The 25,490-nt window shown below is 34.2% G+C and overlaps 1 protein-coding gene across 1 annotated transcript; it reads right to left on the bottom strand.

The window, feature by feature from the left end:
- Positions 1 to 139: 139 nt before the first annotated feature.
- LOC131956641 (ATP-dependent RNA helicase A) lies at positions 140 to 25,272 on the bottom strand. Its single transcript, XM_059321169.1, has 31 exons — positions 25,211 to 25,272; positions 24,544 to 24,770; positions 24,013 to 24,153; positions 23,763 to 23,862; positions 23,100 to 23,200; positions 22,415 to 22,554; positions 20,397 to 20,443; positions 20,019 to 20,155; positions 19,725 to 19,820; positions 19,157 to 19,339; positions 17,578 to 17,655; positions 16,908 to 17,027; positions 16,448 to 16,519; positions 16,103 to 16,244; positions 15,576 to 15,658; positions 14,325 to 14,481; positions 13,693 to 13,805; positions 12,803 to 12,901; positions 12,236 to 12,350; positions 11,857 to 11,951; positions 11,011 to 11,084; positions 8,890 to 9,042; positions 8,088 to 8,248; positions 6,950 to 7,061; positions 6,407 to 6,574; positions 6,032 to 6,116; positions 5,537 to 5,635; positions 4,939 to 5,106; positions 4,192 to 4,307; positions 2,040 to 2,234; positions 140 to 1,134 (listed from the first exon to the last, which is right to left on the bottom strand). Exons 2-31 carry the CDS (start codon positions 24,652 to 24,654, stop codon positions 462 to 464), a joined length of 4,134 nt encoding a protein of 1,377 aa, XP_059177152.1. The 5' UTR covers positions 24,655 to 24,770; positions 25,211 to 25,272; the 3' UTR covers positions 140 to 461.
- Positions 25,273 to 25,490: the final 218 nt, after the last annotated feature.

Raw genomic sequence — 25,490 nt, 5'->3', positions numbered from 1 at the left:
TTTTTCCGTATCAGTGAGGTGTAAAACGTCGAGATTTGTAAAAATCTCGATTTTTTTTTTTTTTGCACGATTACAATACTTTCTCTATACTACGTATATACGAGAAAGTAAAAAAACAACATTGCCAGCTTAGGTTTTAAAGTTAGAAACTTTTTAATGACCAATTTTAAACAAGCTGCATTAAAAGTAAGTGGAGGGCGACTTAATCAAGTTCACCCTTTAACTTGAAACTTCATCAGTGCTCGATTTTGTTATTAAACTACTTTATTCACCCCAATTAGCAGGGAGATAACTCTCAATAATCTTGGTAAATTATTTTTAGTTTGCAAAAATTGGAATAAATTTAAAAAATGTATAAATATTTAAAATTTTTTAAAATGAACAACGATGTGAGTAAAACAAAATGAAATGTACAATTGGTATAACTATGAACAATTAAAACTCAAGACGCCAACAACAGTTCAGTATTCCTGCTGACCTCCCATTGACCAGGGGTCAGAGCTGGCGCCATCACTGTGCCCAGGGGGTCCTGACCAGCCACCTCCGCTGCCCTCCCCTGTGGTGTAGCTTGCAGGGTTGCCCTGATATCCTGTTCCAAACCCAGCACCTCTGGGTTTACTAAACCCCCCACCCCTGTTACCAAATCCTGATCCCCTCTCACCAAACCCTGCACCTCTCTCACCAAACCCTGCACCTCTCTCACTAAACCCTGCACCCCTATCACCAAACCCTGCACCCCTTTCTCCAAAACCTGCACCTCTCTCACCAAACCCTGCACCCCTGTCTCCAAACCCTGCACCTCTCTCACCAAACCCTGCACCCCTGTCTCCAAACCCTGCACCTCTCTCACCAAACCCTGCACCCCTGTCTCCAAACCCTGCACCTCTATCACCAAACCCTGCACCTCTGTCTCCAAAGCCTGTACCCCTGTCTCCAAACCCAGCACCCCTGTCCCCAAAACTTGCTCCTCTATCCCCAAATCTCCCAGCCCTCCCAGAGCCTCCATATCCCCCTCTATATCCTAACCCTCCACTAGATCCTCCGTACCCACCCCTTCCACGGAAACCTCCTGAATAACCCCCTGAATCTAAACGAGCCATTTTAGCAGGAGGGCCACCTCTGTTCAAACTGCCACTGAAAATTTAAATAAATAAAAGAAAGCTTATTTTCTGCACAATAGAATGATCAAGAATTTTTCTTAAAAACTCTAACTGGAGCACATTTGTATAGAGAAGTTGTTTCTTTTTTTTACTTCGATTTCCCCCTTTTTTAACCCCAGTATCAACCCTCTGGCAGATAAGGCTCGATCCCTCCCAACACTAAAAATTAAGAACGAAGAAGAAGAAGAACCCCAGTATTAGTATGTGATAGGTTCACTACAACTAAAATCTGAATATAGCAGTATGTTTTTATTTTTTTATAAGTGAATTATAATATTACCAGCATTAAAATCGGTCAGACTACAGATATAAAGGTGAAAACGAAAAGAAAAGATGTTTCAACCTGAAAAATAATTTAACCCCCCCCCCCCCTTAAACACTTCTTGTATTTCTCTGGTTGTTCCCCTTTACACACTAACTCCAGTTATCAACACAATGACTTGGTCAATTATTTTATAGAATTTCTGTGCACTAAATTATAATACATTAAATTTAAAGTCTAATCATAAAAAATTAAGTGAAGTTATAATCTGATATAGTATCCAGCCTAACTAATCCTAAAATGTTTCTATGAGCTGCTTCATGCTAATATAAACTGTTAGTTCAGCATTTACTATTAAAAATGTGACATGACCACTATTAGTGATACTAACTTTTGAGTATAGGGCTGGTAAGTAGGTCACCAACCAGTTCTACGGCTCAATAAAACCTGCATGAGCCATAGAATTAGTTGGTGACCTACTTACCAGCCCTATATCTACTTCAATCTTTAGCTCAAAGTGTTAAATAAACAGAATGGTAACTGCAGTATGGCAAAAAAAGCATCTTATTTTCTAATTAAAAATAATTCAGAAAAAAGACAATGAAAGAGCAAGGAACCTGTCTTGAGAGAGCCCAAATTTCCCAGCTTGGGGCCGGGACAGAGCCCTGATCAGAGCCATCAAACTTTCTTCTTGGGGCCCAGGGGCAGCGATCTGCTCGGGCTCTTTGGTGGCTCGGATTATCAGAGCCTCTAGGGGTGGTCTCAGGGCCACAATCTTTGCAGCTTGGAGAGCATCCATTTTCAAGCTAATCCTATGACAGGGAGATAACACACATTTAAGGTTTAATATAAAATAAAGAGAAATATTTTCTCCAATTCTGGCCCCTTGTTCATTATTAAACTAATCCTATAGGGGTAAATAATACAGGTCTGAGATGAAGTCAATAATTTAACAAAATTTTGAAAATATGTTTTATGAAAAAACAACTTAAAGCCTACTTTTTAAATATCGGTGTTGCAAGTAAAAATATTTTATACGAGAAAAATGGCCCGTTGAGGAAGGATACAACGGGCGCTAGGTTGGTAGTGCTGTCTATTTTCTCTAAACTAAAACCAAAACCAAAATCACCACCTTAATTCAATTTAACCGGAAACGAAAAATCACATTGAAAATGGATTTGTATCCAGAATCGGTTCTTTAATTTATACAAAATATAGTCATAGGCATATCCCTAAACCATGCACATAATCTTATTCATGACAAAAGTCGCATTTAGAGTTTCTTTCATGCAACTCTACTTGGAAGGAGGGGGCTCCGCCCCCCCCCCCCCCCCCCCCCCACCACACACAACCCAAAACATGTCTACCGTCCCATTCAACGAAATATAATTATATACTTTTTCCAGTGTCCGCCCCCTCCCAGAAAATACTACCCCCGCCCCCGAAAATTTCAAGTACCCTCACCCCTCTCCGGGGAGGAAAAAGTCTGAAAGAAACACTGGTCGCATTTGTAGATCATACAAACTAAAGGAAGAACCTGGGCGGGGAAGAGATGCATGAAAAAAACTGTGCACGCTAAACACTTTTTAGATTAGAAAATGTTCCCCCCTCCGGGGAGGAAAAAGTCTGAAGGAAACACTGGTGTCGCGCTTAGCCACTACCTGAAGAATTGCATGAAAGAAACTGCAAGCAAACCACTTTTTAGCATAGACACATTAATTAGGCGGTAATTTTATTATATTATATATACTATATGCTAAATGTGACGTCATATTTCGTTTCCGTCTTACTGTGCATGTTTTTGATTTGCTTGTGTTTTCTCTATAGCGTTCTTGTCAGATAGATACACAGACAGATAGATACATACACAGACAGTGAAACTATTAGTATTAATTATTTATCTATACGACCAATCAGAAGAAATTTTTTTTCTAAAAATTGTTTTTCAACTGACGTTACTCACATAAAAAGACAGTAATGTGAGATCAATCTCTACTAGAAATGGGTAAAAGTAAAACTACAACCAACCAATTGTCCAGAGATCAATCTCTAATAGAAATGGGTAAAAGTAAAACTACAACCAACCAAGTATCAAGAGATCAATCTCTACTAGAAATGGGTAAAAGCAAAACTAGAACCAACCAATTGTCAAGAGATCAATCTCTACTAGAAATGGTTAAAAGCAAAACTAGAACCAACCAATTGTCAAGAGATCAATCTCTAATAGAAATGGGTAAAAGTAAAACTACAACCAACCAATTGTCCAGAGATCAATCTCTAATAGAAATGGGTAAAAGTAAAACTACAACCAACCAAGTATCAAGAGATCAATCTCTACTAGAAATGGGTAAAAGCAAAACTACAACCAACCAATTGTCCAGAGATCAATCTCTACTAGAAATGGGTAAAAGTAAAACTACAACCAACCAAGTATCAAGAGATCAATCTCTACTAGAAATGGGTAAAAGCAAAACTAGAACCAACCAATTGTCAAGAGATCAATCTCTACTAGAAATGGTTAAAAGCAAAACTAGAACCAACCAATTGTCAAGAGATCAATCTCTACTAGAAATGGGTAAAAGTAAAACTACAACCAACCAAGTATCAAGAGATCAATCTCTACTAGAAATGGTTAAAAGCAAAACTAGAACCAACCAATTGTCAAGAGATCAATCTCTACTAGAAATGGGTAAAAGTAAAACTACAACCAACCAATTGTCAAGAGATCAATCTCTACTAGAAATGGGTAAAAGTAAAACTACAACCAACCAATTGTCCAGAATGATCTCCTCTTCCTGTTTGGCCACCTGTCTTGCACCAAACAACAGCAGCTGTACAGGTGAAACATTGGTCATCTGCTTGCACGACACAGCGCGGGTGCGTATCTGGGGAGACAAAAATTTACATTGGACATATGAAAACTTGCTCAAAATCAAAGTAAACCCCATTTGTTTAAATTCTTTATTAAGGTGTTTTTAACATAATTTGCCTGTTTTTGTATGTGTTTTGTTCAATGATTCTAGCTTTCCAAATAGTAAATTGTTTATACTGTTTCTTACTACATACTTTTTCTTTTGAAAAAATGTATATTCATTAAAAACAATTCACCTTTTGATATTATAAAAAAATTTAAGTATGAAATTCCTGAAATAAATTATGATTTATAATTACAGAGCCACTTTTCTACATTGTTTTGTTAGTCAGTCTGTTAAACATTTTGGATTAAGTCTATTCTATGTTTGTAATGTACTACATTTGTAAAGAAGTAATCCAAGATGTTTGTATGAGTTTAATGAGCTACATTTGTAAAGAAAAGTAATCCAAGTTGTTTGTATAAGTATATGCTACATTAGTCAAGAAAAGTAATCCAAGATGTTTGAATGAATGTTAGTGTAATGTACTATGTTTGTCAAGAAAAGTAATCCAAGATGTTTGTATGAGTGTAATATACTACTTTTGTCAAGTAGAAGAACTGTATAGTATCAGTGAAATGAAAGCTTAAATAAATGGTCTCACCTTCTCCCCAAAGATAAAAAATGGGGACGGGAATTCTATGGCGAAGTTACTGCAGTTAACAGAGGACTTGTGGACCAGGGCTGACTTAAACTCCTGGGTTAAGACTTTGCGCTTCTCTTTATGGAAACACACATTGGGGTACAGCCCAATACACAGTAGTGTGATAGCCTGAAATATAATTATACACATACTATACTTATGTAATTACAATTATGATGTTTCATTTTTAAGTGGATGTACTCAAAAAAAAACATTTTTAGAAAAAAAAATTTAAATTGAAGCTCAATTTAAACTATTTTAAGCAAGTGTAAAATTTTTAAAAATGTTTTGAATAATGTCTGCTCTAAAAGTTTGAAATTTTACAAAAGTTTTTAATAATAATGATTATTTTCAATTTTATGAAATATTTCATTTAGATTTTTTTTATGTTCTAACTAAACTGTTACCTGCTTATATATTTCTTTCTACATGAATAATTATTCTTCAGTCAAAATCATTTTCCTTTGTTTCTCATTGTAGTAAACCTATTATATTTTATAGGCTTGTATAAAAACAAGAAGAGAAAGAGGATGTACAAAATCCTAACAATTTTCCTTACAATATCCAATCTGTTGTCTGGGCCTGTGACGTTGAAGCCCTGTGGCAGGAGACTTTCCTCTGGGAAACCTGCATTGATGAGGATATCCCTCAGCTGGTTCTGGGGGGGTAAAAAAGTGTAACAACAATGTATGTCACTGTAATTATACATCATAATGTGGCAAATTTTTACACTTTATCTAATCAGAGACCAAATTAGACAAACATGGTTGTTTGATCCAGGGTTATTGTGTTGAAGCAGTAGGTCTAGGATGAATTGGTGTTAAATACTGCACTCTCATACTTAAAATTACCCCAAGCCTCGAACATTACATGTCAATATATACTTTAAACTTTGTACACTTCTTCTTAAAATTACCTCAGTCTATGCCATTACATGTAAATATAAAATTCAATTAAATGATGTACATTCACCCAAAGAAAATTACCTGTCCCTATCATTATATGTAAACATGAATGTCAATTAAATGATGTACATTCACCCAAATAAAATTACCTTTGCCTCCCATGTCATGCGCAGAGTCTGCATGTTGAGAGATTTGTGCTCACAAAAACTAATTTCAGAATTTTCTCCTCCAGATCTAAAATTAAAAAAAACTTTACTAAAACCAGCATCAGTACACATAATCCTAATACATCATGCTCTTAATATTCTTCTCTGCTGTTGTTTTTGAGGCAATTTTTAGATATAACAAAACGGGCTGTGTATAACGTGTACACTAAAAAATTGCTCATAAATTCATGTTATTTTTTTTATTTAAATAAAAGTGAAAACCTTGGTAACGATTTTGTTTTTCCTAAGTATCATAAAAATAGATGAAATAATGAGTAATAAAATAATGTAACTGAATAATAAAAAAAAATGTTTAACCTTGCTTCCTCCCACATTTGGAAGGCATTAAGTAAAGCGACGTGGTCACTGGCCCTGCTCCCAGCCATGTTTTTATGTACCCAGCCCAGCCTCCTGCGGTCCGTGGGCACAATGAAAGGTTCAGGGAATGTGGTGCTGGCTGCTATAGTGCACATGGCGTCACCCACACTGTAAATAATGTAGATACATGGCTAGTAATACAGGCAGGACTGTCAGAGGGATTAGGTTAAATGTCACTTAAGATATATAGATTATATAGATATATAAGATATACAGAAAACTTTAAGTCACTGCAGTGACAGTTCTTGATATTATGAAGTTGAATATAAACATTTAAAGCTATACTAATTTAAGAAAACAGTTTGTTTATTAAATGATATAAGTCACATTCTTACAAACAAGATTAGTTCCTATTAACATATAGTTCTTTTGAAAATACTAATGATATGTATCAATTTACAAGCCACTTTTGTCATCACATCAGTGAAGAAGACTTTTATGTGAATCACCAATGAGAAGAAACACAAGAAAATTGCCACTTACTAAAAAATACATCCATAAATAATCATTTTTCCCAATCTGGGTTCAATAGGCATCTTGGCCAGTATTTTTCCCAGGGGAGTTAACTCATCATTTGAATCCAGAGCTCTCATTCCTGATAAAAGTATTAAAAGTGGGTGCAATTAATAAATAATTAAATGATTTTATTGATAATTGTTTTAAAATCTGTATTTAAGACACACTGCTCAATAATTTAATACATTAACTTTAATAAGATGCAATCATTATTTGAATTTTTAAAAAAAGAAACTATCTTTGAATTTGATATAAATTTAAATAAACCGGGAGTGATCTCCCCTAAACTTTCTCGAATATTCTTATATAAAATAACAGGGGATGGGAACTCGGGCTATAGACATGATTTTTAATCCATTTTAAATACTTAAAGTTTTAAAAATAGAATAAAATCTCGTAGACAAATTAATTGCACACCAAGTGAACGCCCAATAAAAAAGCGCATAATAGTGCGCAATATTATTAGTACTTTTAAAATTTACATTAGTTTTTTGAGAAATCGGAAGTAGCGTAAATTACTACTTCCAGTCAACGGAAATTACTCAAAATTTAACAGAAGGTAGAGAATTAGATCTTTTACTTACATGTGAAATTTCATTTATCTATCTGAAATAGTACTCAAGTTATAGGCTTTTGAAAAATTCAAAGTAGGAAAAGTACCACTTCCGGTTATCGGAAATCGCTCAAAAGTTGATACGGATCTAAGATTTTGATATAATACTTATATATGAAATTTCATCAACCTAGCTGTAACGGTACTCAAGTTATCGTGTTTACACACGGACACACAGACACACACACACAGACATACGGACAAGATTGCAAAATTATGTTTTTCCGTATCAGTGAGGTGTAAAACGTCGAGATCTGTAAAAATCTCGATTTTTTTTTTTGCACGATTACAATACTTTGTATATACGAGAAAGTAAAAAGAAAGAAACTATCTCTGTCTAGGTATAGGAGTATTTATAAGAAATGTATACATTTTATTAATATAGAAGCTCGATAAGATGTTTAATGTTTGTAATGTGTACCTTAATTTTAAAAACTCAAAAATATTATCATCAGGTCTATATTAAATAAGTAGCTTAAAAAAAATGGGTACCCTTTAGCATGACTTCAGCCTCAATGACAGCATCTATAGGTGGAGGTTCCACAGCTTTAGCCAGAAACAAACCAATAGGACCAAGTCTCAACAGCTTGATGGACAGGGCTAGCTCATGTAAAGGTGTTCTGAATATCTCTGGGGTGGAATGTTGCTCCAGCCTATAACATAAATAATTAGATGTTTAACCCTTTACAGTCTGATGGACAGGGCTAGCTCATGTAAAGGTGTTCTGAATATCTCTGGGGTGGAATGTTGCTCCAGCCTATAACAAAGTAAAAACTAGATGTTTAACCCTTTACAGTCTAATGGACAGGGCTAGCTCATGTAAAGGTGTTCTGAATATCTCTGGGGTGGAATGTTGCTCCAGCCTATAACATATAAATAAAAAGTTACATATTTAATCCTTTACAGTCTGATGCCATCAGAATTTAGGAATACTTAAAAAAAAAAAATCAGCTGGACAAATATGACATTCCAAAGTATTTTAAAAAATATTAAACATTTGTAATGAAGCCAGGCTTATTTGGTGAAAAAATATAATGTTATGAAACTTTTAATCAAATTGTAACACATACAAATATATATTTTTAAAAGGCTTTCTGATGGTTCATAATTTACTCATATAATTATATATAGATAGAGTAATAAAACTTTCATGTTCATGGTTACTGCTTCTTAGGTAAACATCATGTGATATGACTGAACTTCTGGGTATGTAAAGAGTTAACAGATTTAACAGTTACTATGGGGTAAATACAATATCTATAAACATCAACTCATAAATAAAGTAAGTAGCTACCTTTCAAACCTGGCTTTGCTACACAGGTGAAAGGAGAATCCTGCCCTAACACGACCTGCACGCCCTCTTCTTTGTTCAAGGTTAGTTTTGCTGGCCCAGACAGTGGCATAGTTGGTCATGTTGTTGTGTGATGTGAACAACTTCATCTTTACTCTGGTAGGAAAAATATTTTTACATAGTTGGTCATGATGTAAACAGCTTCATCTTAACTCTGGTAGGAAAAATATGTTTACATAGTTGGTCATGATGTAAACAGCTTCATCTTAACTCTGGTAGGAAAAATATGTTTACATAGTTGGTCATGATGTAAACAGCTTCATCTTCACTCTGGTAGGAAAAATATTTGTACATAGTTGGTCATGATGTAAACAGCTTCATCTTAACTCTGGTAGGAAAAATATGTTTACATAGTTGGTCATGATGTAAACAGCTTCATCTTAACTCTGGTAGGAAAAATATGTTTACATAGTTGGTCATGATGTAAACAGCTTCATCTTAACTCTGGTAGGAAAAATATGTTTACATAGTTGGTCATGATGTAAACAGCTTCATCTTAACTCTGGTAGGAAAAATATGTTTACATAGTTGGTCATGATGTAAACAGCTTCATCTTCACTCTGGTAGGAAAAATATTTGTACATAGTTGGTCATGATGTAAACAGCTTCATCTTAACTCTGGTAGGAAAAATATGTTTACATAGTTGGTCATGATGTAAACAGCTTCATCTTAACTCTGGTAGGAAAAATATGTTTACATAGTTGGTCATGATGTAAACAGCTTCATCTTAACTCTGGTAGGAAAAATATGTTTACATAGTTGGTCATGATGTAAACAGCTTCATCTTCACTCTGGTAGGAAAAATATTTGTACATGGTTGGTCATGATGTAAACAGCTTCATCTTAACTCTGGTAGGAAAAATATGTTTACATAGTTGGTCATGATGTAAACAGCTTCATCTTAACTCTGGTAGGAAAAATATGTTTACATAGTTGGTCATGATGTAAACAGCTTCATCTTCACTCTGGTAGGAAAAATATTTGTACATAGTTGGTCATGATGTAAACAGCTTCATCTTCACTCTGGTAGGAAAAATATTTGTACATAGTTGGTCATGATGTAAACAGCTTCATCTTAACTCTGGTAGGAAAAATATGTTTACATAGTTGGTCATGATGTAAACAGCTTCATCTTAACTCTGGTAGGAAAAATATGTTTACATAGTTGGTCATGATGTAAACAGCTTCATCTTAACTCTGGTAGGAAAAATATGTTTACATAGTTGGTCATGATGTAAACAGCTTCATCTTCACTCTGGTAGGAAAAATATTTGTACATGGTTGGTCATGATGTAAACAGCTTCATCTTAACTCTGGTAGGAAAAATATGTTTACATAGTTGGTCATGATGTAAACAGCTTCATCTTAACTCTGGTAGGAAAAATATGTTTACATAGTTGGTCATGATGTAAACAGCTTCATCTTAACTCTGGTAGGAAAAATATTTTACATAGTTGGTCATGATGTAAACAGCTTCGTCTTAACTCTGGTAGGAAAAATATGTTTACATAGTTGGTCATGATGTAAACAGCTTCATCTTAACTCTGGTAGGAAAAATATGTTTACATAGTTGGTCATGATGTAAACAGCTTCATCTTAACTCTGGTAGGAAAAATATTTGTACATAGTTGGTCATGATGTAAACAGCTTCATCTTAACTCTGGTAGGAAAATTATTTTTACATAGTTGGTCATGTTGTTGAGTGAAGTAAACAGCTTCATCTTAACTCTGGTAAGAAAAATATTTTTTAATAATGCTAGTAGAAAATCAAATCAAAACTATTGCAAGTATTTTTTATTTGAGATTATTTGAGTAAAAATATTTATAAATTATCTCCGCTTTACTTTTACTTTAAATAAACTAAATAAAAAAAGTGTAGTTTGACAACCAATGTACCAAAACAAAATCTTCCTTGATATTAGATTCAGGCAAGTCTGACTACAAGAGGAAGTAATAGGTGAGTTAGATTTGACAAATCTTGACAATAACAGGAAGTAACAGTTAGTTAGGTTTAACAAATCTTGACTACAACTACACAAGGAAGTAATGTAACAATTTCTTACTTGCAAGAGTCAATGACATAGACAACATCATCAATGGTCACACTGGTCTCAGCAATGTTTGTTGACAAGATGATCTGGACAGAAAAAATCATTTGCTACAGTTTTTAATTTGTCACTAAAAAATGGGTTGCTAGGACTTGGGTAACTTTTCAAAAGTATGTATGACTGTACTGGTACTGTAGATAGTGGTAACTCCCCCAATGGTATGTATCACTATACAGGTAACCAGAGACAAACTCACTCTAAGTTATGTATCACTATAGTAAAAAGTAAGTAAAATTTTCTTTTCAAACTTGGCGGTCCATGGGGCAAGTGAAGCAGAGTTCACCTGTTTCTGTGACCTCTGCATATAAAGGGATAGTGGTCAGCACTATGCCCAGCTGCCTCTACTTTCCCTAATGTGAGTTTGGTACCCAATAAAACTGGGTGGACTAAGGGACATTCTATTGACTTGAACCCAGATTTGAACTAGAGACTTTCAGGTTATCAGTCTAGTGCTCTACCCCTAGGCCAAACTGTCCCATATGTATCATTAAACAGGTAACTAGAAACCAACTGCCTAAAAGGTATGTATCACTATGCAGATGACTAAAGGTAACCCTCTTACCTTGGTAACTCCCTCAAAGGTATGTATTACTAGCAGGTAACTAAAGGTAACCGTCTTACCTTGGTAACTCCCTAAAGGGTATGTATCACTATGCAGGTGACTAAAGGTAACCCTCTTACCTTGGTAACTCCCTAAAGGGTATGTATCACTATGCAGGTGACTAAAGGTAACCCTCTTACCTTGGTAACTCCCTCAAAGGTATGTATCACTATGCAGGTAACTAAAGGTAACCCTCTTACCTTGGTAACACCCTCAGGTACAGGATCAAACACACGCCTCTGACCTTCTCTGGGAATTGAAGAATGTAATGGCAGAATTCTATATCTGGAGCTTCCTGTTATTTAAGACAAAAAGTTCACTTGTTGTAAGCTGACAATACACACTGAATAAAACACAGCTCTAAAGATTGTACACATAGCCACATAAAACAAAGAAAATCAAAATCAATTTTAGAAAATAGTTTTGACAATTTAAACTTTAAACACAGTTGTCAAAAGTCTATAGTTCCAGAACTGCATACTATCAAGAAATTAATTCACTTAAACATTTTAAATCCTGAAGAAAAAAAATGAATGCTTATAAGACAAGACATCGGCAGTTCTAGAATAAACTGTTTACCAAATTCTGGGCTTTGTTCTAGATGTTTCTGGAGCATGAAGATGAGGTTCCAGCCTGGTAGAAAGAACAAGACTGCTCCAGGTACGCCCAGCCCTTTGATGTACCGAAGCAAGGCCTAAATACAGAACAAACTTTATAACTTAAAACTCATAAACTAATCAGAAAACTGTTAGTTATTTGTTTCCTTTCTACCATAACGGAAGTAATTCTTTTTAGTTTTCTAAGAAAAAATTACTTAAACAGACTATGATATGACCATGACTACACAATTATAAATTTATAATTGAGCACATCAAGATAAATCGGTTGGTTGGGTGAAAATACGTTTCAGTTATCAGAAATCAACTTATTTTATTTTTTTAGCCATAAAGTACAGTTAACAGTTTTAACAAAAAAAATGTTAACATGGTTTAGTCATAATAGTTTACCTGTAGTGAATTTGATTTTTTACAACAGTGTGTTTTAAAACATACATCTGATTATTTGATTGAAAGCAAACTTATGAAGAAAAACATGGATGAACAGTTTTCATCTGAAAGCCAACTTAAAAATACAAGGAGTGTTTACCTCAACTAGTTCAAATGGAATCTCCTTCTCTGGCAGTAGAGACATAGCGATTTTGGTGGACTCTGAGTAGCCTGGTGCTATGATCTTGTTACAGTTTTCCTGGTGAGATAAAATGTAAACAGTTTAAACACAGCAATTTTGGTGGTCTCTGAGTAGCCTGGTGCTATGATCTTGTTACAGTTTTCCTGGTGAGAAAAAATGTCAATAATTTAAACACAGCAATTTTGGTGGTCTCTGAGTAGCCTGGTGCTATGATCTTGTTACAGTTTTCCTGGTGAGATAAAATGTCAATAATTTAAACACAGCAATTTTGGTGGACTCTGAGTAGCCTGGTGCTATGATCTTGTTACAGTTTTCCTGGTGAGAAAAAATGTCAATAATTTAAACACAGCAATTTTGGTGGTCTCTGAGTAGCCTGGTGCTATGATCTTGTTACAGTTTTCCTGGTGAGAAAAAATGTAAACAATTTAAACACAGCAATTTTAGTGGACTGGCTCTGAGTAGCATGGTTCTATAATATTTTAATAATTTTTCTAGTGAGAAAAAAATGTAAACTATTTACACCGTAATTTTGGTGGACTCTGAGTAGCATGGTTCTATTATCTTGTTACAATTTTTCTAGTGACCAATAATTTTAAAAAAGTTAAAACACAACAATACCTACTACAGATCTGCACTATGAAATCTAACCAAAATAATGTTAAAGCTGATTCTCTTTTTCAAAGAAAAAAAAGGATTACAATCTTACTTAGCAGTTGTGAATTTTAGCTCATACAACAATGACTTTTAACCCACTTAGCAAAATTTTACAAAGAAAATTATAAAGCATAATAATATGTTTTCACAAAAATAAAATGAACGGACATGTTTAAAACAAAATAAAAACTTACTTCATCTCCATCTCCCCCGTCATCAGCATCATCATCCTGCTCCTTTTTCTTTCTTCTATCATTGGGCACTGGCACAAAGTTGAGCATCTCAATGATGTCTTCTAGGTAATACTCTGTTCATTCAGAATAGTTTACTCAGTGAAAATAGGGCTCTGTTTGTTAATAGGGTCTTTAGTTTATATAATAAAATTAATACTCCGTATATTGAAAAAGTACAAAGTTTACACAATGAAAAAAATACTCTATATATATTGAAAAACTATAAAGTTTACATGATTAAAATAGTACTCTATTTATTGAAAAAGTAAAAAGTTTACACAATTAAAATAGTACTTTATTGAAATAGTACAATTTTTACAGAATGAAAATAGTACTCTATTTATATTTAAAAAACTAAGCTTACATAAAGTAAATAGTACTGTGTAGACTAAATACAAAATATTTCTAGAAGTTTATATAGTAAAAAAGGTGTGGGTTGTACAAGTCTAATAAGATTGTTTCATGTGATTAAGACAACTGTTTGTGCAAGTGTAAATAATGCACTGCTCAATGGTGTAGGGTTTTAAGAACTTGTGCTTTTTTCTCTTTTAATTTAATTAATTAGCAATTAATAAAAGAAAATCATGTAAGACCTTGCACAGGGAAAGTCCTGCCGTAGACCTCCACAATGGAAACCTCTCCAAAATATTCAGTGAAGAGAGTGGTGTCAACAGTTGCGGACATGAGGATGACTCGCAGCTCTTTGTAGGTGCGCACCATGTCCCTCAGTAGAACCAGTAGGAAATCAGTCTGAAAATGTGCAGTCAATTCATTCATTTCAGTAATCATTCAAACACTAGTCAGTGAGTATTTCTTTTTAAATTTATTAAATATTTATTTATTTTAAAATGCTTGAGTGCGTGTAACTCTAATCATTATCATCTTTGCCAATTTGTGCCCAAGATACATAGGGCAGATGACGTACAGGTCATCTGTTTCAGAGACCTTGGTATGTGAAGGAATAGTGGGGTCAACACTTTAATGGATAACTTCATAAAGTAAGAGAAAGTAAAGGTGGCTGATAATGAGCCCCTTTTTAAGGAGTTATTAAAAACACAATAGATAAACTTCTTCTTCTTCTTCGTTCTTAATTTTTAGTGTTGGAAGGTATCGAGCCTTATCTGCCAGAGGGTTTGAATTTATCAACCATGAGCTTTTGCCGACTCGACCACGCCTCCATCACAATTAAGGATACGTGTCAACTGGTTATGCGCCATTGAGGCCATTGACTCCGATTTCAGCCTGCTTTTCTTTTTGGGTTTGCTTCCATAGCCTTTGTCCAACCAAGAACAAACTACAAGGCAGCAGTAGTTTTATTTCGGAGTTGTCCCTCCTAGAAGACCGGCTGTCCCCAGCTAAAGAGCCTCATCTGCCCGAGGGTTCGAACTCGAGACTTTTCGGTTTAGCAACCATGAGCTTTACCGACTCGACCACGCCGACCCCTAATAGATAAACAATCCTTCATATGAATTGAGGGACAGTGTAGTCGGACGGTCGAGCACATGACTCAAACTCAAAAGTATCGAGTTCAGATCCTGGGTTTGTCCATAGGACATCCATGTGTCCACCCAGTCCTGATAGGTATCTGATGCACGGTTGGGAGGTAAGGGCAAGTAGGCAAAGAACTGACCACACTATCTCTTCTAATGCAGAGGTCACTTCTACTCTAATTTGTCAAATGTTTACTCAACTGTAAAATACTATTATAAAGTGCCAACATTTATAAATCTAGGAGTGATTCATGAGCATAATGGTCCACACTTTTTTTTTTAAAATAGATTTTAAGACAGTTAATTTACATGAATGTACAGTACTAAATGTGTTCTAAAATATTATTTCCTTACATTGATGTCCCTTTCATGGATCTCATCAACAATAACATGAGACACGCCCCTCAGTCCACCTTCCAGTCTCCTCAGTAAGGTACCTAAAGAGTAAGTTTTAATTAGTCAAGAATTTTTAAAATTTTGGTTAACTTAAGTGAAGTAAGTTCCCTTGCAAACCTGGCGGTCTATGGGGCAAGTGAAGTAGAGTTCACCTGTTTCTGTGACCTCGGCATATGAAGGGATAGTGTGGTCAGCACTATGCCCAGCCGCCTTTACTTACCCTAATGTGCGTTAGGTAATAATCAGAACTGGGTGGACTCAGGGACGGTCTACAGACATGAATCCGTGCTCTAGCTCGAGACTTAAGAGTTAGCAGTCCAGCTCTCTACCGCTATATCTCTCCCAGATCATAAGTTTTAATACAGTTGACAAGAATTTTGTTTTAAAGTACTTCAAAGATAGACATTTATATTGTCAAGTAATTATGCAAATATTCTCCTACCCACTGTACAGTAAAAAATGCTGAACACTAACACAAAACGTACCCACTGTACAGTAGAGAATGCTCCCATAGGGCCTCGGCATGACTGATTCAAAACGTACACTGTACCCAACAGATGTACCAAGGGGTTCTGACCTCTCAATAGCTACACGTTCGGCAATAGACACTGCGCTGATTCGACGAGGCTGAAAAATTTCAAAACTTTATCTCCACTGCCACCTTATATCTAGTTTTTAAAATGCTTATATCTACAATATACATAAGCAACAAAAATTTATAATGTATCAATTTAATTTACCCCGTGAATAATATGTCATTTAGTGCTATGAAGGTATTAATACTTAATTCAAAGAAAACAATAGCCAAGAGAAGACAAAAAGATATTTACCTGTGTGATAACAATTCCACAGTAGCCTCCCCTTCCTGAATTTATCATTTGGTCTAATATAAACTGTGGGACCTATAAGTGAACAATGAAACCCATGATTAAGCATGACACTCAATGCTACCATTCAAGCACATGGGGTTGATAAACATAATACACTTTCTTACACCACACACATGTATGTGTGGAATCAAGGTTTTTGTTACAGCTAACAGATCATTTTAGTGTTTTCTAACACTAATCACAGCCCATTTGTAACATTTGTATTGTCTACAACCCTTATTGGGTTCTGTAGCTATTTCCTAAGTTGATTCTACAGGTACTTCCCAAATTATATTTGTTTCTACATTTGGCTTCTACACTTATTCCCATATTTGATTCTACACTTATTCCCATATTTGATTCTGCAATTATTTCCCACATAGGGTTCTAGCAATGTCAAACATTGACCAAAACATTGTACCTGTGTCGTTTTACCACATCCTGTTTCACCTCTGATCAAGGTCACTGCGTTACGGTTGACCTCCCGTAAAATCTGTTCACAGCATGAGTGTACGGGCAGCTGAGCGCGACGTTCCAGCATCTGTTGACAGGAAACAGCTGTTATTAACCACGTACACAATGGCTACATCAAAAGCGAAAATCGGTTTTCAATCCTTTATATTTTTTTAATTTGCACATTTTTAGAATATTTTTTTTGTAATTAGATCATTTTTGGAATTGTTTATTCTGTAATTATCTCAAATATAGAAAAGTTTATTTTTAGTTTATCCTGTTCATAGAACTTCTTATTTTGTAATTCTTGAATATACAGAAATTTTTTCCTTTATCAATATTTGTTCTTTCCTTTCTCTTCAGTGGATAGCCATTAAATAAATCTTATTTTAAACCAATTAACACCATTCAATAAATTATTTTGAACCAATCAACACCATTAAAAAACTATTTTAAACCAATCAACACCATTCAATAAATTATTTTGAACCAATCAACACCATTAAAAAATTATTTTAAACCAATCAACACCATTCAATAAATTATTTTGAACCAATCAACACCATTAAAAAATTATTTTAAACCAATCAACAGTCTCTTAACAAAGGTAAAATGAACCACTGGCTGTCTCTGATCACCTGTGTCAGGTTTTGATCCTCAGCATACTGGCTCTGTAGACTTGTTTTCAGGTCAACGCTGATTTCATCCAGGGATGCCTGTTCAAACAAGACAAAAATCGTATTCAAGAAAAATTAGACATTTTTTACCCAACACAATTTTCATTTTAAAATAAACACGCAGTGCGTACTCAGATTACATTGTTTTTAATTTAGTATGTCCCAAGTTAGATGTGTGTTAAAAATAAGTCTCCTATACTCTTCTAGTTCTGGGTTTAATTGAACTTTAATTGCTGACATCTAATCATATACTGCAATTACTACAAAGAATTCCAATTATAAAAAATAAAGACTGTTGTATTTTCAATGAAAGTAAATTAACTCATAATAAAATGTCATTAAACTTTTATAAAAACAGCTAATTAATAAAACTAAAAAGACAAAATCACTTTCTTTTTTTGGGGTACAATAGTACAATTTTACCAAACTTTGGGCCATCATTAACATAACAGAATAATGGACCATCATCAATATAACAGAAAATGGGCCATCATCAATATTATAGAACAATGGGCCATCATCAATATACTAGAGCTAATGACTTACCGTAGCAAGAGGACCATCATCAATGTAACATTAATGATTTACCGTAGCAAGAGGACCATCATCAATGTAACATTAATGATTTACCGTAGCAAGAGGACCATCATCAATGTAACGTTAATGATTTACTGTAGCAAGAGGACCATCATCAATACACTAGAGCTAATGACTTACCGTAGCAAGAGGACCATCATCAATATACTACAGCTAATGATTTACTGTAGCAATAGGACCATCATCAATACACTAGAGCTAATGATTTACTGTAGCAAGAGGACCATCATCAATACACTAGAGCTAATGACTTACCGTAGCAAGAGGACCATCATCAATATACTACAGCTAATGATTTACTGTAGCAAGAGGACCATCATCAATATACTACAGCTAATGATTTACTGTAGCAATAGGACCATCATCAATACACTAGAGCTAATGATTTACTGTAGCAAGAGGACCATCATCAATACACTAGAGCTAATGACTTACCGTAGCAAGAGGACCATCATCAATATACTACAGCTAATGATTTACTGTAGCAAGAGGACCATCATCAATACACTAGAGCTAATGATTTACTGTAGCAAGAGAACCATCATCAATACACTAGAGCTAAAGATTTACTGTAGCAAGAGGACCATCATCAATACACTAGAGCTAATGATTTACTGTAGCAAGAGGACCATCATCAATACACTAGAGCTAATGACTTACCGTAGCAAGAGGACCATCATCAATACACTAGAGCTAATGATTTACTGTAGCAAGAGGACCATCATCAATACACTAGAGCTAATGACTTACCGTAGCAAGAGGACCATCATCAATACACTAGAGCTAATGATTTACTGTAGCAAGAGGACCATCATCAATATAACATTAAGCCATCATTAATATAACATTAATGACTTACAGTAGCAAGAGGGCCATCATCAATATAACATTAATGACTTACAGTAGCAAGAGGGCCATCATCAATATAACATTAATGACTTACCGTAGCAAGAGGGCCGTCATCAATATTACAGTTTAACCATGGGTTCCAGTTTGGTACCGGAGGTGACCAGGACACCACGCCAGGGGTTCTCTTAGGAGGCGCGGGTTCAAACTCCTCCAGAGACGGGTGGTTGATGAGTGAAACTTGTGGCTGACCATCCTCTTCCCCACCCTGTTGCTTTAACTGTTAGAAATACGGAAAGTGAACAACTGGTTTTTTTTTAAATATGGGATATTTTTTTTAACAATAAAATCTTGCGCACACTTTGGTTAAAGCGCAGGATAAAAAACAAAATAAATCACTGTTAAGAACATGAAGCAATTTAACATCAATATTTAATTTTTTTTAAATGGGGGAATTTTAAAAATGGTTTTTAATTTAACAAAGGCAGCACAAGCATTTAACTAAATAAATGGAGTTTTTCTTTTTAAAAACTATGCTTAATTGAGATAGTTAAAGACGAGTGAGTGGGTGAGTGGGTGAATTAGTGAGTGGGGGTGAGTAAGTGGGGTGAGTGAGTGAGTGGGGTGAGTGAGTGAATGAATGAAAGGAGTAAGTGAGAACTTACAGTAAAGTCAGTAACAGGGGACGCTCCCCAAACCTGTAAACACTGGTCAATTTTCTGTTCTATTTCCTCACTTATGGCAACAGGATAAGATGGCAGCTGTAGAAGAAGACAGCAACAAATACATCACGTCTTTCATCAAAATATATGGGGAAATAAATACTACAAACATTCAGTACCCTGCTATACCAAACTGATAGTTATTTTTTACTAAATATAATTTACAGAAGAAGCTTGATTGTTAATATCTAAGTAAATAACAATGAAATTAGCGACAAATGAGATGGTATAAATTACTTTTTCATTCCCTTTTTTCTTTTTCTGGCCAGTGTTGGATTCAATAACCTTCATGTGGTACAGCTGGCGAACTAAGGACAGAGCGCAGGATTTGGACGCGACTTGTTTATTGGATCCTGTCTCTCTGGCGTGAATGTCTGTAAGAATAATTTCTTCATATTGTAGTCAAGTATGTTGAGGAGTGGATAAGTAACTTAAAATATTTTGAATTAAATTAAATAATAACAAAATCTATGTACAAACACAATTCACTTGATGAATTATAGATTTCTAAAAAAAAATTTGGAAGACAATTAACAGGAAAGCAATTCTTGTTTTGTGTGAAGAATTATAAAATCTAGTATGCTTGAAATTATTTCATTAACTTTCTGAACTTACTGTGGCCAATTTTCTTGACATAAAAGGACATTTCTGCTGCAAAGCTCCTGCAACAACATATGATTATTTAATACAAACTGCAGGAACAAATGTATAATTATAATTTACAGATTTGAAAAATGTTGATTGTGTAAGAAAAACAATAATTTGAAATAACATGAAACAAAAAATAGTAAAAAAAAATTTAGAAAATTTTGTTCTATTAAAAAGTATTTTAAATAAATCAATAAAATGTGAAATTTAAAGACATCATCCATGTAAATCCTTACAATTTACATTTTCAAAAATATGTTATCAGAATGTGCATTCATTATTACAATTAAATACTCAGAACACAGCTGTGGCAATGTTAGGGATCTCAATACTGCATAAGACTGATAATTTTATGTTAATAAACTTTTTAATTGGTGTCAGAACCAACATATAGTGGATCAATGCCAATTAAAATAAAATCATTCGACTGAGGAGATAATGAAAGAATGTTAAACTATGTTTATAGTATGACATCCATACATAATATACATTTTAAAATTTTGACATGGAAGTTGTACAAAATGCTAAATGTGACTAAAAGTGATGAAAATTTTTGAGAATTATGAGAATTTTTTAAAACTAAAATATGTCCAGTTAATAAAATTATGAACACATTTTTTATTTCGTGAAATAATCCCACCTTTTACCCTAGGACGAGTACATAACAGACAGAATGACTTACCTACAGTTAAACATACTATCCGCAAATTCTCCAGCAAAGAGACCATCACAGGTATTCATCCATACAAAATCCACCATCTGTTAGCTGTCTATCACCCCCATGACGACCAGAGTGGAAAATAAAACCAGACCTTGCTGACGTTGGTTTAAAAAAAAAAATGTAAAACAACTCTATGAGTCTGCATGGAAAGATGGCACCAGACCAAGATAGGGTGTAAGGAACTTGCAGCTCTGGTCATGGCGTCATCTTCACATGGCGTTAAATAGTGCAAGAAGGTCTGGTCATTTCCACTCTGTAGTCTTACTCCTATAGTCGCCCAAATTTTTTACCACTGTTTACTATATAATGTTGGGTTTGGTATCTTCTATTTACTTCAAAACACACTGAAGTGAACAGAAGATGAGCAGACACCAGCATAACAAAATATTTTATACATTCTTGTCCAATTTACTTTGAGGCAGATTTATTTCCTTCACCGAGGAGGGCAAAATGTGTGACTTATGTCTGATAATATGACTGTCTAGTTTTTTACTATCACCTACTCTGTTTGACTCTTTACATTTTTGATGCCAAATTTTTTTAAGGTTAGATGATACATTTTTATCAATAAAAAAACATTGTTAGCATAATAGAATATAGCCAGAAAAACATTTTCCTAACAGACTTAGAATGAGATTATAGGTCAATTTGGAAAATACCTTGAGATGGTCTCTTTGCACTGCATCATTAAAACTTACAGCAGCTAAATTTATTAAATTAACATGTGAGATCACCATCCGTAACACTGAGTTACTAGAAATTTAAAACTAATTATGTTGTTTATATTTATAGAAAGGATATTTAAAAAAAGTATTTTGAAAACAAAGTAAAGCAGTAAAAAAAATGTGGCTTCAGGGGAACCATGGAAAACCTGAGTATTGAAGTGTAGTCTTAATAATAGTATTGTTAAATTCGTGAAAAAAAATTATCTCTACACTAAACTATTAATTTTATATAAACGTTACTAATTTAAAAAACAGTATCAGATTTTTTTTCATTTCTTATCGACATGTACTGATTTATTTATTTTAAATTTTAAACCAATGTCATTCTTTAATCAATTTTGATGATTTACTTGATAATTTTGGTAGCGTTTTAAATTACTATATCAGTCACGTCATTTATTTTAATTTTTCTGGTTTATGGGTAAACCAAGAGTGATATGAAATGAACATACCAACTGCAAAACAGAAGATTAAACTCCAAAAAGCTCTCTGAATGCTAACAAATTTTCAGTAAAATAATTTTAAAGTTTAAAATCCACCTATTGTGATCTGGACCCATGATATGGTATTTGTAGTCAGTTTTAATTTTGTTCATTTGGAGAAACTGGTGCAGTCTTGATTTAGCATTTTCCATGGTCCAGTTGCCATGTATTTCAGCATTAAAGTCACAGTCCTCGGACTGAAAGGAAAAAAAAATAGATTGCACAAAAATATTGACAATGTTGAATATTTATAAGGGAGAATGATTAAAAAAAACAAATTATTTTAGCAAGTGAGTAAGCACATTGAATATTCTTTCTAAACCAGATAGACCCAGAAAATATTAGAATTCATCTGTTTATATGACAAAAAAATTGGAAAGGATTTTACTCAATAAAATACCCAGTCCTTCCCTTTTCTTAGACTTAGGTACATACTAGAACTTGGTGGACCCATTAACAAGACTCTAAACAAGATACTGAACTCTAGAAATTCAGTTCTAATACAGCAGCTAAAATTCTGCAGCTAAACAATACAGACACCAGGCTTACAATAATTGATGTTTACAGAGCAGATCGTGGGCAAGGCATCACATTTACAAAGTGCTATAACAATAAGATCTATATTTAAGAGACAGCTGCTCCGTAGTCTATTTAAACACGGCAGTTTGAACTTGGTATGCATGTGGGGTTTACTATAGCAAAAAAAAAATAAAACTACAGATGGATTTTTATTTTGTTTCACCTCTTCTAAAGATCTTTTCTCTGCAATCCTGTCCATATAAGCTTGTGGTGGACCTCTTTGGTAAGCAGGATAATCCCTAGGTGGTTCAGCAGAGCCAGCATCTTCATCCAAACAACAAGATATTTATTCAATTAGATTAATTCAATGAGTTAAATAGAATTCTATATGAGACTCCCTTGAACTTAAAAAAAAAAGTAAAGTTTCCCTTTCAAACCTGACGGTCTATGGGGCAAGTGAAGTAGAGTTCACTTGTTTCTGTGACCTCGGCATATGAAGAGATAGTGTGGTCAGCACTATGCCCAGCCGCCTTTACTTTCCCTAACGTGAGTTAGGTACCCATCAGAGTTGGGTGGACTCAGGGACGGTCTACTGACTAGAACCTGGATTCGAACTCGAGACTTACGGGTTAGCAGTCCAGCTCTCTACCGCTAGACCACTTTGTCCTCTTCCCTTGAACTTAGCAAGAAAATATTGATTTCAAGTTTAACTACTAAATTAGGTAAAAAAGAGTATTTTAAAAGAACAACAAAAGAAAGAAAACTGCAAAAAAATCCAAAATGAAAAAGTAGATTTTTCAAATAATTAACGAATAAATGCAAATATAATAAACCCAAAAATATCGCCATTGAGTGCTATGTACAAACTGCTATGGTAACTAATTACCTATTTGAAGATGTGGTGCCAGAGTACCGCCTGGTAAGATGCCACTGCTAGCCTCAACAGCAACTTTCTCCTGTTGTTGTTCAGCTATGCTATTTGACAACTGTTAACAAAAAATTAACATCTGTTTAAAAATATAACAAACTTGGTTCCATGACAATACCAAGTTGATTAATAGTGACAGATTAGTTATTATTTTTTTATTATTTTTCTATGGGGTAAAGAAATCACATAGAGAAAAACAAAATCTTACCAAATTAGCAGGAATTTCATCTGCACTCATACGACCTATCCTGACCAGGTATTGAATAAAGTCTCTTGCAGCATTTGCCATTGAGTCTTTTTTGTTGGTAGAGTTACCCACCCCAACATAGTCAAATGATTGCACACGGACCTTGTATAAATAATAATAAAAGACAAGTGGCATCATTTGATTCACAGCAAATCCTGGATTCGAGCTCATCAATAAGTTCAGATGAGATGTGTGTGCTTCATACTTATGTATGCTAAATGTAAAACTAAGGTGTGTAACAGTAAGTCTACCCATGTCTCAATGTGAAAATATTTTATTGTAATTGAGAGCATTTAATTTTTCCACAGAATTATAAAAAGAAATATTGTTCAAAAAATGTGTTTAACATTCTGTAAATGACTCTTTTAGGTTGACAAAATTGAAAAACGTAATAAAAAAAATTTCCCCATGTTTTTAAAATGTATAATGTCTATAGGAAAGTTCCCTCAGAATATAATGTACCAGTATATCATGATTTAAAAAATCCCTAACCTCACACTTAAACCTTTGTCTGTGCTTTGGGCCACTTGATGAGAATTCATACTCCGGAGTGCCTGTCTTGTTTTTTCCACACCAACTGTACAGTATCTGCTTGACGTCCATGTTTACAGGAGATGTGTAAAGCTGCCTGGAACCAGATTCGCTGTTTCAATTTAATTTAGTCTCAGCACAAGTAATTTTTAGGAAACATTAGGCCATATGATACTCTGTGATATAACCTGTAAAAAGAATGCCATTTTAAATTTATTTTATGAGTCATATTTCAGATTGTTTCTTGGGCTTAGTATTGGTGAATTAAAATACAATAATACATTTTGACCAGTTGACTAGACTCGTTTTTTTTTGTCTTGTGTATTCATATTGTGTATGTGTATGAGTGTATGACACTGACGGTGGTGGTATGTAGTAATGTACTAGTACTATGGATTATCATTATGATCAATAATTAATAAATTATGATGATGGAGTTAGCCTCGTTAGGTATGGAGTCTCAGTATGTGGTAGTAGTTATAGTTACTGTTGGGTTCATAGTTCATACACAATACAGTCACTGTAAACTAGAGTAGATTTAATTACCAATTAAATCTGCACTTATTATTAGTAGGGTTTCTCAGTTGTAATACAAATGTTTTGTTAGTTACTTAATAGAATAAAGTACCATTTAGAATTAGATGATATACCGGTACCTGTGTTTTCTACATTAAAAAAATTACCGGAAGTAAGAATGTTAATAGCCAGATAAAATGTTATAATATTGCCGCACAGCATAGAAGTCCTCGAAGAACGTTGCTTCTATATAATGCAACTGTTTCTCTAACATAATCCACATATCTTTTAGAATATTGTCATAATTATGCTGTAAATACTCATATGCAGATGGTTAACTAACATAACACGCTGTAAAATGGACTAAAATTAATCTTGACACAGAAATCGGC

The sequence above is a fragment of the Physella acuta genome, unplaced genomic scaffold, assembly GCF_028476545.2.
Source record: "Physella acuta isolate Inbredline_101_S28 unplaced genomic scaffold, ASM2847654v3 ptg001165l, whole genome shotgun sequence".
Classification (NCBI taxonomy): Eukaryota; Metazoa; Mollusca; class Gastropoda; family Physidae; genus Physella; species Physella acuta.
The sequence above is the reverse complement of the archived record's forward strand: the minus strand, read 5'-3'. Positions and strand labels throughout refer to the sequence as shown.